Here is a 12,232-nt window from a genome sequence, read left to right on the forward strand (position 1 = left end):
AGAGAATGAAACAAATTTTATAATAGAAGTAAACTGGAAAGTTGTTTAACCCTTTGAGTGCTAAGCACTTTCCCACCTGGGTGCTAAAAAATGTTAATGTTTTTTTTTTATTTTTCTATTTTTTTAACAATTTTTTTTTAAACTTTTTTATTATATTTTTCAGACCCCCAAGACTTACACTGTTGGAAAGGTGAGGTGATTACCTTTCCAATGGTGGGTCTTGGGGGTCTGTAGCTGCTTAGATGCCTGAGATACAGGCTTCTAAGCAGCATGCCCCCTGCTCCTATACTTAACATTGTTAAGTATAAATAAAGTTGCGCGGTGACGTCATCACGTTATTGCGCGTGACGTCACCACGCAAAACGGGAAGCCCCGGCGATCCCTGTCACTCTACGGGGTAGGATCGGGTGGGAGCCCCCAGATCTCCCTCAAGGTGGGAGAGTGCTAGTGACGGCTCTGAGCCGTCATTAGCATCAGAGTGGGAAACTCTGTGACGGCTCAGAGCTGTCAATAGCACTCAAAGGGTTAAAATTGTATGTTCTACCCAAATCATGAAAGAAAAATGTGGAGTTTCATGTCCCTTTAAGTTAAAGATCATTAGTTGAAAGTACACAACTGAGACTGGTATACTAGTTTAAAATTAAAAAGCGAGCAGAAAGATTCACATGTAGTGACTATGTCAGCAAATTATCACAAATTGTGGGCCAAATGTATTCCCCATATCTATCCTTGCACAAGGGAATACTCGTGCAATACGAATACTGCCCCCTACCCTCACACAACCAATTGCGAGAGAGAAGGGCTTGTCATTCACCCCCGGTCAAATGAATCCGGGTTGATTTTCATCTGCCAACTCCAGGTCGGCGTAGAGGGTTTATGAAGCAGCGGTTTAAACTGCTGCTTCATAAATATCCGCTGCAGGATAAAATAAGCGAGCCTGCAACCTATTAGGGCATTCGACCCCTCGGTCATAAATCTTGCCCATAGTATATTCTCAAAACAGACTGTGATTATTCACTGGCATTGTAATTTATATGCATTTTCACTAAGCTTACAACTATTATTATACAGTCAGATATAATACCCTTTATCCAAACTGCTTGAGACAAGAAAAAGTTTTGGATTTCGGAATAGTTTGGATTTATATAATAAAACATCTTAGAGAGGGGATGGGGTAAAGTGTAAACAAAAATCTTATGTATTTTATGCAATATTTGCATATCATTATTACATGCAAACTAAATGTAGTTTTAGATCCTTTTTAATACTTTTGTAGTACAATTTGAAAGTATAGAAATGTAATCATAAATGTAATAGTTGATGTTGTTAAAAATCAATTTAGTGTATCATTTGCATTTTAAAGTCCAAAAAAGAAACATACCACACTATTTTGACTTACTGACGGGTAAAAAATGGTACTGCTGCCTTTATGATAGTAGGTAACATGCGCATTTACCTGCTGTCCGTGAACAAAATGCCGCCATTGGGATATCACGTGTCATCCGCGCTTGCGGCGTTTACCAAAGGCTAAAGCATATTTATCCGAATATAACCAACATACGACAAAGAAGGTGACATAACACGCATGTTGATATACATGAGTGTGTTTTTGCAAACAAGTAAATAGCTCTAAATACGGGTGCTCTTTATGCAATTTTATATGGACAAGAACCACATCATCCACATGACCAGCTAGATGTACAATGCACAGCAACACAGTACGCAATGTATCATATTTCATGCTGTTCTTACTCATATAATTCCAATAGGTTACAAGTCAACTTGCTTAGGTCAACTTTTACGCCATGGCAAACGCATACTGCAATGTTGCTCACTCACATAATCCAATGTGTATACATGCTGCTCACTTTGTGCATTACATAATTATACAGTGGCGGTGCACAATACATACTGTACCTGCATATAGTGGATTGGAACCTACACACTATATTTACTAGCACAGCTTTTACACCAAACACTGCTGCCCGTCACTCAGGTAGCAGACACCACGCATGCGCAGCTTGTCCTGTAGGACACCATCGTGCTGTCATGATGGTCAGCGTTAGTATGGGAGTATGCTTAGATCGGATACTGTGCCAGTAAAGCAGGATTTCCCTCCAGCTCATATGGATACTATGTCCCGGGGATTCCCTCTGCACTTTTGCATTTACACGCGGCTGCTTGGCTAATTTTTACAGCATAGAAGCGGGACATTCTCCCTGCAGTATGCTGACTCAGCAGCAGTCCCTCCGCACTGAGATCCCAGCAGACTCAACGGGTGAGTGCAGACAAATAGCCATTAACCACTGCATGACAGTCGTTAACCACTTGGTTGCAATGCCGCCTAGCATTGTCTGGCAGCCGAAGGGTTAAATAAATAATCGTGCATTGTGTTTGCAGGATCCACGAGTGACGTCAGCAACCCCCCTATATTATAAGGTGCATTGGCGTGCATTGGGGTAATGGCGAGGAATACTGATGGTTGGTTTGGGTTCATTGCTGGTGATGCTCTACATCTGACATATTTGAAGTGAATCACTTTTCTCTATGGTCATACAGGTGTTATGTTATGAACTGTGGCTTTCACATTGTATGTTGTGGTTTGGATACAATCGGTCAATATTGGTGAAATAAAGTTTTGGTTTCTATTATATGTAATATAGAGGATATGTGCAGTGTATAGTGCTTGCTGTATGTCAGACAGACAATCTTTCTTTAGTATTAGTATATGCTGAAGGTGATTTTATTAGATGTATTCTGTATATTGTTTTTGATCTTACCATATGTGCTGTCTAAAATCTTATTAAATACTGTTGAGTATAAGGTACACTGTGTACTGAACAGGAGGAGCTAGATTCACTACATACAGCAGTATATGTGTGTGTTTTTTTTAAGTTCAATCATTTTTATTGATTTTTAATGTGAAATAACAAGAGGGATTTTTTTTTTTTAACAATAAGCGAAAATGTAATCGAATCATGTTAACAAAGGTTTGCAAGTGAGATAAGAAAAAAGGAATATAACTAAAGGAAAAAACAATAATAAAATAAAGATAGTATTAAATATCATACGAAATGCAGTGGCTACATACATTTACCCTGAATAAAGTATATGTTAAGGAAACTCCAAGAAAATATTTGCTTATTTAAAAAAATGTGTTTAATATGACTGTGTTCTCTAAAGGATTTACTGTGTGTGGTAGGTACTATGAACTATTTCTCAACTAAAGTCATCAACAGACATTTTTACATATAGCTCAGTTATTGTGATTATGTTGCCTATGCTCAGGTAAGGAGACTTTTTACATCTGGCCTGTTACGGTACATGGACACTGGATGTGAAAAACAGCAGATAATCTAGCTTTAAAGGGACAATAAGCATAAACAAATATTTTTACATAATTGTGCAGTATGTGCAAAATTAATAGGAGCAATGAGACTTACCTTTTGCAAATAATTTGTTCTCTATATTAAAACCATAAAATGTTTTCAGTTTCTTGAGTTACATCCATCCTCTCTGGTGCGGCATTTTTTTTAAAAATGTTTCACTGGGTTGTTATATAACAAAACAATCAATTGTGCCTTTCAACTAAATGTAGTGTGCTCCCGTACTGGATAAAACTGTTGCAGTCATTATTGTATATTATTATACTAAATGAATCCTTTTGAACAGTGTTGACTAATTGAGGCCTGGTGTGGTCACGAGACGGCCCTTCAGGGTATTTTTTCATTATGACACGTTTCCCTTATGTTTATTATTCTGTACATTGTATTACTCTGTTTTCTGTATTGTATTTGACTTTAAACAAATAAAGATTATTTTTTTAAAAAAATCTAGTTTAGGTTGTCCATGTCAACCAATTCTATAGCCTTAGAAATGTTATTACAGCAGGTGCAAAAATGAAAATGTTAAAATAAGTTGTGCAAACAGCTAAGATGATGTTAAAAACAGGTCTGAATTTAAAAAAAAAAAAAAAAAGTGCAGAATCCTTGAAGTGTTTTCCCACTTATTGGAATACCATTAGTGAGGGATTCTTGAGGCAAAGTGCCTGACAGATTTGATGTACAAAGTAAAGTAAATAAATAAAAATAGATAATGCAAAACCTTGTTTTCCTATGGGTTGGAATTTGATATCACTGACTCACCACTAGTCCACCTGGCAGTTGCTAACATATCATCAATCTATGCGGAAGGGACTATTTCTTACTGTATGACATAAATGGTATATTAATGGATGTGTTGTACAACTATGTACTTACATGTTTCTAATGACCACTAATGTAAAATATATCTCAATCAATAAGGGGCTTACAGACTCCAGGTATTTGATAATGTGGAGCTTTACATCACTAGCATTTTTTGTGAAGGTTTACGATATTGGATTTCATGGGCAGCAGATTTTCTTTACAGATAAGGCTCAACTAAAATCTCCCTTGCAGTAAGTCTCGCTATTTAAAGAGACATACAAGCCAAAAATAATTACTTTTCCTAATTCAGTCAGGGCATGCAATTTTCAAATACTTTTCAGTTTACTTGTTATCAAATTTACTTTGTTCTCTAGGTATCTTTTGATAAAAGGCATACATAGGTAGGCTTAGGAGTAGCACTGCACTACTGAGTGCTAGTTGGGTATTGGTGGCTATACATTTGCCTCTTGTTATTCGCTCCAAAGCAGCAATGGACTACTGGGAGCTGACATTAACTTTGTGTTTAACCCCTTTACAGGGTTAAGCACATAGAACATTTTATTATTGCACTATTACTTGTATATACAATTTTAGAGCATTTACTTGTACTTCTAGGTCCCCTAAACCTAATAAGACTAATGGTAATCTTATTTATTTTTTTGTCTTATTCTCATCTGTAAATAATGCCACTGTCTTGTAAATATTCCACTTCTCTTGGACAGTGTGTAAAGAGAAAAAATACCCAGGTCTGTTTAACACATTCATTATAAGGACATTTGCCATGTATGTTGTGCCAGCTATACCATATGTAATAGGCATCACTGTGTTATGTGGCCTATCGTTTAACAAGCTTTAGATTCCTCAAATGTACATAGAAAGATGGGAGATATGGATTCAACAACATTTTCACTTCTAATAATGAGTTACATATATTATTGTGTGTGTGAAAAAAAGCTTACCTTTTAATCTTCACAGCAGCTCCAGCTTCCTCCGGTCGTTGCAAGCCATTTCTGATGTCAGAAATGATGGATAGGTCATCCTCCAATCACGGCTTCCCCCCCGGGGGAATCAGGGTCTGATTCAACGCTTTGATTGGAGGAAACCGGATTCCTCATTTTAGACCCAGGAAGAGGCTTTGCGACGGGTGGAGGAAGCTGGAGCTGCTGTGAAGATTAAAAAGTTAGTTTTTTTTCACAACAGGAGTGAAATGTAAATTTTGATGAATTAAAGTGCCCATGTTTTTAATCAAATTTTTAAAAAACGGGCAATTTAGCATCAAAATTGACATTCACTTTAAGAAATTTGGGTAATCCTACGATTTTTCTTCCAAAAATGCTTTTGAGAAAAGTTAACCCATATTCTGTGTTAATGCCTTTTACACATGGCTACCACACCATATGCAGCCAAGCTTTGTGCAGTGCATGTGACACATGACATGCTGCTTATGCTGTAAATGACGGTGATGACATCACATAACTTCACCATCACACCAAGCAGGTGAGTGCAGGCATCGTACCACTGAATGTGTGATAGCAATTCTCCGAAGCATGTTTTGCAAACAAACATGGTATACCACACAATTGTATTTACTTTTGTATTTTTACTTTTATGTCCCTAAAACAATCTAATAATAGGAAATTAAAATGCTACATACTTTACCATATACATTTGGAAACAAATTAAACAACTTTAGTAAGATTAATTCATTATGATTTATACATGACAGAAGTGGGACAAATTCACTGGGGGGGTCTACCTATCATCTATGTATCTATCATCTATCAATCATAGGGCTACATACTTTCATTAGTTCCAGACTAATAACAAAGTTAAATTTACATTTGGCTTTTGTCTTGGTCAGTCACTGTGTAGACCAGTTAATTGTTCTCTCATCGCCAGCTCTGTCTATCTATATCCTTTTATCTATCACATACTAATAACCCATACATCTTAAACCCCTCTTGTCCTAAACTTCAAGACTATAATACCATTTATTCTTAACTTTAAATTACACATGACTGAGACATTAATATGCCCCTCTATCATCTAAAATGCTTATGCTGCATTTTGTAATGTTACTGTATATGCTACATAGAATACTACAATATGGGCAACTACCTCTTCCCTTTCTGTACTGGGGGCATTTTACTGTACATAATTCAGCTTTAGGTGTTTTGGTTCTGATGCAGTGGCCCTGGGGTGTCTGTTTGATGTGATTAACAACTTTCCAGACAGGAAGAACACTCATTATGTTTCAGCAGGAGAGCTAAATATGCTTGTTTCCATCTCTAATGTGTGCAAGAGCTACATATACCCTCCAGTCCTTGGCATTTCTTACTCCAAAGAAGCACATTCATGTCTTTTACTGTAGTGCCTCTATTACATTGTACAAAATGTATTTATTTAACGTGCTCTGCACATCTGGACCTTGTTTTGATATAAACATTCTGACTAATATTGAACTGTTTAAATATCCAGTGTGTTTTGAATCAGCCTTTGGTGTAGCTTGTTATGCTTGAATTAATGAAGTAGAACAAATGTTTTAAACAAAATAATAAATGTTTTATAATTATTTTAGCGGTATTGGTTCCCCTTTTTATTTGAAGGTTATTTATAATAAAGATGTGTCAGGTTAGTGTTACAGAAAAGAATGAATAAAAGCAACTTATACACAGTTTTGTTTTTTTTAAAGTGAACTTATAGTGCAGATGTGTGTAGCTGCCGATAATCACTATTGTATTGCTTTAACTATGCATTTAACCCCCTTGCCTGATGTTAACACAGAGAGGCAAGCAGTAGTGTGATAGTAAAATGAGCATTAGAGCATTTTACATCACATTATCATTTTCATTTAATGTGGTGCAAGCTTTATAGGTAGAAAACCTGATGAAACATATCCGATATATATAACTATTAATAATCCATGTAGATATTGAAAATAATTGCTACATGTAAGAATGCATTTCTTTTTAAAAGCATATGGTGACAGGATGTGACCAAGTAGTACACAGGTGTTCCAGTAAAGTACTGCAAGGCCACAGATAGGCTTTTATTTCATTCTCACTGTGCGTGGTGCATTCAGGGCTGGATTTAGACATAAATGATTTAGCATGTGTTTTAAAAAGCACTTATATTTTTGGGCAAAAACATAATAATTTTAAAAATGTTTGATTGGTGGTCAAAGGCATTTTCTTCTTTTTTTATGTTTTGTACAAGATGTTAGTGAATTTAAAGAGCTATGAAACTCAACTTTATTCTTTCATGATTTAGGCAGAACATACAATTTTAAACAACTTTCCAGTTTACTTCTATTATCAACTTTGCTTCATTCTTTTGGTATCATTTGTTGAAGGAGCAGCAATGCACTACTGGTTTCTAACTGAACACATGGGTGAGCCAATGACAATCAGTATATTTATGCAGCCACCAATTAGCAGCTAGAACCTAGGTTCTTTGCTGCTCCTTGAGCTTTCCCAGATAAACCTTTCAGCAAAGGTTAACAAGAGAAGGAAGCAAATTAAATAATATAAGTAAATTGGAAAGTTGTTTAAAATTGTATGCTCTGTCTAAATCACGAATGTCTAATTATGACTTTACTGTCCCTTTAAGGTGGCACACAAGTACATTTGTTGGCATGCTGTCCCTGGCCTCTCCCATATACTGCCTCATCTTAGGTTTCCCCTAGAAAACTACATCATGGGACATATATTTTAGGTAAGTGCACACACTAACATTGGCGATCATGGCTTTTTTTTATACGTACTGTCTGTCACCAAGGTCTACATCCTCTATATCACATTAACCTTTTATTTTTATATTGTGAAGTGATACAAACTTAATTATAAATCCTTAATTGCTAATATATAGTGAATATTTATAAGAAAAAAATACCTGAAATGTTTTTTTACTGTACATTTTTTTGAAAAGCTACCTTGGACACATAAATACATTTGTTTAAAACACTTGGTTTTAGAACACACATTTTAATATTTCTGCTACATGAAATCACAGATTGCACAGAACGTTTACTTAGGCCTTGAACATTTGATGCAAAAGAAAATATAGCTCCACCCACCTTCTTTCTTAAAGGGACACTGAACCCAATTTTTTTCTTTTGTAATTCAGAAAGAGCATGCAATGTTAAGCAACTTTCTAATTTACTCCTATTATCAATTTTTCTTCGTTCTCTTGCTATCATTATTTGAAAAAGAAGGCATCTAAGCTTTTTTTTTGGTTTCAGTACTCTGGACAGCACTTTTTTATTGCTGGATGAATTTATCCACCAATCAGCAAGGACAACCCAGGTTGTTCACCAAAAATGGGCTGGCATCTAAACTTACATTCTTGCATTTCAAATAAAAATACCAAGAGAATGAAGAAAATTTGATAATAGGAGTAAATTAGAAAGTTGCTTAAAATGTAATGCTCAATCTGAATCACAAAAGAAAAAAAGGACCTTTATTGACACGCCAGGGTCCTCAGGCTTGTAAAAACAACATTTCAGACCTACACAAGGTCCTTAGTAATGTGGCAGGTCCAAAGCTTTACGCCCCTGCATGCAATTTTGTAAGTACTATCTTTCACTTTGAACTGAAACTTGAAAACTTCTTGAACTAATATTAAAGTGATTGTAACTTTTTAAATGAATTATTGCTTGGTAACTAAAAGTAATCTTATAAACAGGGGCACTTTCATTCATTAAACTTTACAATTACGCTTTTTTTAAAAAAAAAAATACTTTTGCGTTATGGTAAACATAATGCCGATCCTTCGCCCACAGCTCCTGCTTTCTTTAGCAGATCGATGACAAATCCGGCTTCTTCCAATCGTTGTGTGCCCCCTTTGGCGTCCATTTCGTGAGGCATGCAACAATTAGAGAAAGTCATATAGTCATCGCTATGCTAATGAAAGCAGAAGCTGCGGGCAGAGGATCGGCGTTATGTTTACCATAACGCAAAGGTAAGAATTTTTTAAAAATAATCGTCATTGTAAAGTTTAACGAATGAAAGTGCCCCTGTTTTTAAGATTACTTTTAGTTACCAGGCACTTATTAATTAAACTTTACAATCACTTTAACAGCTATTATAGTATAAAGGTTAATAGCATTGTCCATATAATTTATTACCTTCATTTCATTATTGCACATAGTTTAGTTTCAGGCTGTTCTCCGAATTACAGCAGGACTGTTACAAAGCGCAACAAAACTTAAAGTAGATAATTTTTTGCTAAATAACTCATCAGACTAACACTGGAATTTCCAAAGCAAACAGGAAACTTTAAATGTTGTTTTCATAGCAGGTATTCTTAATAATCCTTTATGAAACTAAATTGTTCTAAAAACACTAATCTGGCTCATATTTCACAGATATCACATTTGACCAAAGGATCTCTCACTGACTGGCATCATCGCAATTTAGGACCTCAGACCAGGGATAGGCAAGGTGTCCGTTACTATCCCTTGCAGTGTCCGATACAACCTTAGTATATCTTTTCATTCTGATTAAATAATAGGAATTAAAAAAAATGTAGTGTGAATAAAGTTAGTGGCTTGTCAAAAGACTGCTAGCGATATTGGGTGATAATTTATGGAATAAATAAAGCCTGAGTGAAATACTGGATGTGTATCTGCATCTGTATAATAACACCCAGCTCTATACAAAGACACAGTAGTGACACTGGCACATGTGTATAGCCAGACAAGGGCTGGTTATGGGGTCAGTGGTATCTGCATCAGTATAATAACACCCAGCGCTATATAATGACAGTAGTGACACTGGCACATGGGTATAGCCAGAGGAGGGCTGGTTATAGGGTCAGTGGTATCTGCATCAGTATAATAACACCCAGCGCTATATAATGACACAGTAGTGACACTGGCACATGGGTATAGCCAGAGGAGGGCTGGTTATAGGGTCAGTGGTATCTGCATTATTATAATAACACCCAGCACTATATAATGACACAGTAGTGACACTGGCACATGGGTATAGCCAGACAAGGGCTGGTTATAGGGTCAGTGGTATCTGCATCAGTATAATAAAACCCAGTGCTATATAATGACACAGTAGTGACACTGGCTCATGGGTATAGCCAGAGGAGGGCTGGTTATATGATCAGTGGTTTAAACCAGTGTTTTCCAATTTGCTTCATTCTTTAGATATCCTTTGTTGAAGAATTAGCAATGCACATGGGTGAGCTAATCACACAAGGCATCTATGTGCAGCCACCAATCGACAGCTACTGAGCCTATCTAGATATGATTTTCAGGAAAGGATTTCAAGAAAATGAAGCAAATTAGATAATAGAAGTAAATTAGAAAGTTGTTTAAAATTGTGCGCTCTATCTGTATCATGGAAGAAAATATTTGGGTTTCATGTCCCTTTAATGCGCTAAATAGGCTGTATGAGTACATGTTTCCATTTTCATTCTTTTTATAGCTTACATTTTTCTATGGAAGCTTTAGGTTAGAATTTGTTTTTAAATAAGGGGGTTAAATTATAGCTTTTAATTGATTTTACCAATAGGAAGTGTAAACCCAAGGGATTGATTACTCACTGGCTGATATGGAAACTTCTATAACCCTGTTGAGTAACAGTGGCAACTCCTTAAAGGGTCATGAAACCCAACATTTTCTTTCATTATTCAGATAAAGAATACAATTTTAAACAATTTTCTCATTTACTTCTATTATCAAAAGTTTTGTTCTTTTGTATCTTTTGTTGAAAAACAGGGACGTAAGTTCAGGCATGTATATATGTCTGGAGCACTATTTGGCAGTAGATTTGCACAAATGTTATCAATTTGCAAGAGCACTAGATACCAGCAATCTTTCCTGCAATGTAGTGCACTTGACACCTACCTGTGTATTTCTTTAACAAATAATTCAATGGGAGCAAGGCAAATTTAATAATAAAAGTAAATAGAAAACCTTTTTTAAAAAAACTTGTATGCTCTGTCTGAATCATAAAAGAACATTTTTGCATTTCCTATCTCTTTTAAAGGGACCGTCAACACCAACATTGTTATTGTTTAAAAAGATAGATGCCTTTACTACCCATTCCTCAGCTTTGCACAACCAACACGGTTATATTAATATACTTTATAACATTTAAACCTCTAAATTTCTGCCTGTTTCTAAGTCACTACAGACAGCCTCTAATCGCATACTTTTTTATTTGCTTTTCACAACAGGAGACTGCTAGTTCATGTGGGCCATATAAATAACATTGTGCTCATGCCCGTTAAGTTGTGCACTAATTGGCTAAAATGAAAGTCAATAGATAATAAATAAAATGTCATGTGATCAGGGGGCTCTCAGAAGAGTTTCAGATGCAATGTAATCAGAGGTAAAAAGTATATTAACCATGTTGGTTGTGCAAAACTGGTGAATGGGTAAGGAAGGGATTATCTATCTTTTTAAACAATAACAATTTAGGAGTTGACTGTCCCTTTAAGCTTGAATACAGAATAAAATATATATACTGTGTATATATATATATATATACATATATATACACACACACAGTACTGTTCAAAAGTCTTAGGCCACCATTAGATTTGTTGTTTTAGCAAAGTTTTAATGACCATCCATATTTATTGTTTATTAAGATACAAACAGGAAATATATACACAAAATGGTTTCTTCAGGCAAAGTCAATATTTAGTGTGACCTCCCTTGGCACTAAGCACATCTTGAACTCGTGGGGAGTTCTACTTTAGATTTAGGTTGTCTTTTATTTATTTCTCTGTCCAGGTGATCCCATATTGCCTCAATAATATTCGGGTCTGGACTCTGTGGAGGCCAGTCCATGACTGTACATGGTTTTTATCAGCTGTTTTACTCCCAAAATATTATTTCACTGCATTAGCAGTGTGCTTGGCATTGTTATGCTGTAAAATAAAACCATTTACAATCAAGCACTTTCCAGAAGGAATGGCACGATGAATTAAAACCTGTCTGTACTTTTCAGCATTCATGATCCCATCAATTCGGACAATATTGCCAACACCACTGGCAGAAATGTAGCCCCAAACCAGGACAGACC

At 35.8% G+C, this 12,232-nt stretch overlaps 1 protein-coding gene across 2 annotated transcripts in view; it reads left to right on the top strand.

Annotated features, from left to right (window-relative positions):
• The first annotated feature begins 2,009 nt into the window (after positions 1–2,009).
• TMEM255A (transmembrane protein 255A) overlaps positions 2,010–12,232 on the top strand; it is a 211,901-nt gene continuing 201,678 nt past the window's right edge. The window contains exon 1 of one of the 2 annotated variants that reach the window (XM_053699292.1): positions 2,010–2,278. In XM_053699292.1, the coding sequence (XP_053555267.1) occupies positions 2,227–2,278 (52 nt within the window). In that variant the 5' untranslated portion in view covers positions 2,010–2,226. The remainder of the gene's footprint in view (positions 2,279–12,232) is intronic. The other variant, XM_053699291.1, reaches the window with a different exon arrangement.

Source organism: Bombina bombina, chromosome 1, assembly GCF_027579735.1.
Source record: "Bombina bombina isolate aBomBom1 chromosome 1, aBomBom1.pri, whole genome shotgun sequence".
NCBI classification, from domain to species: Eukaryota; Metazoa; Chordata; class Amphibia; order Anura; family Bombinatoridae; genus Bombina; species Bombina bombina.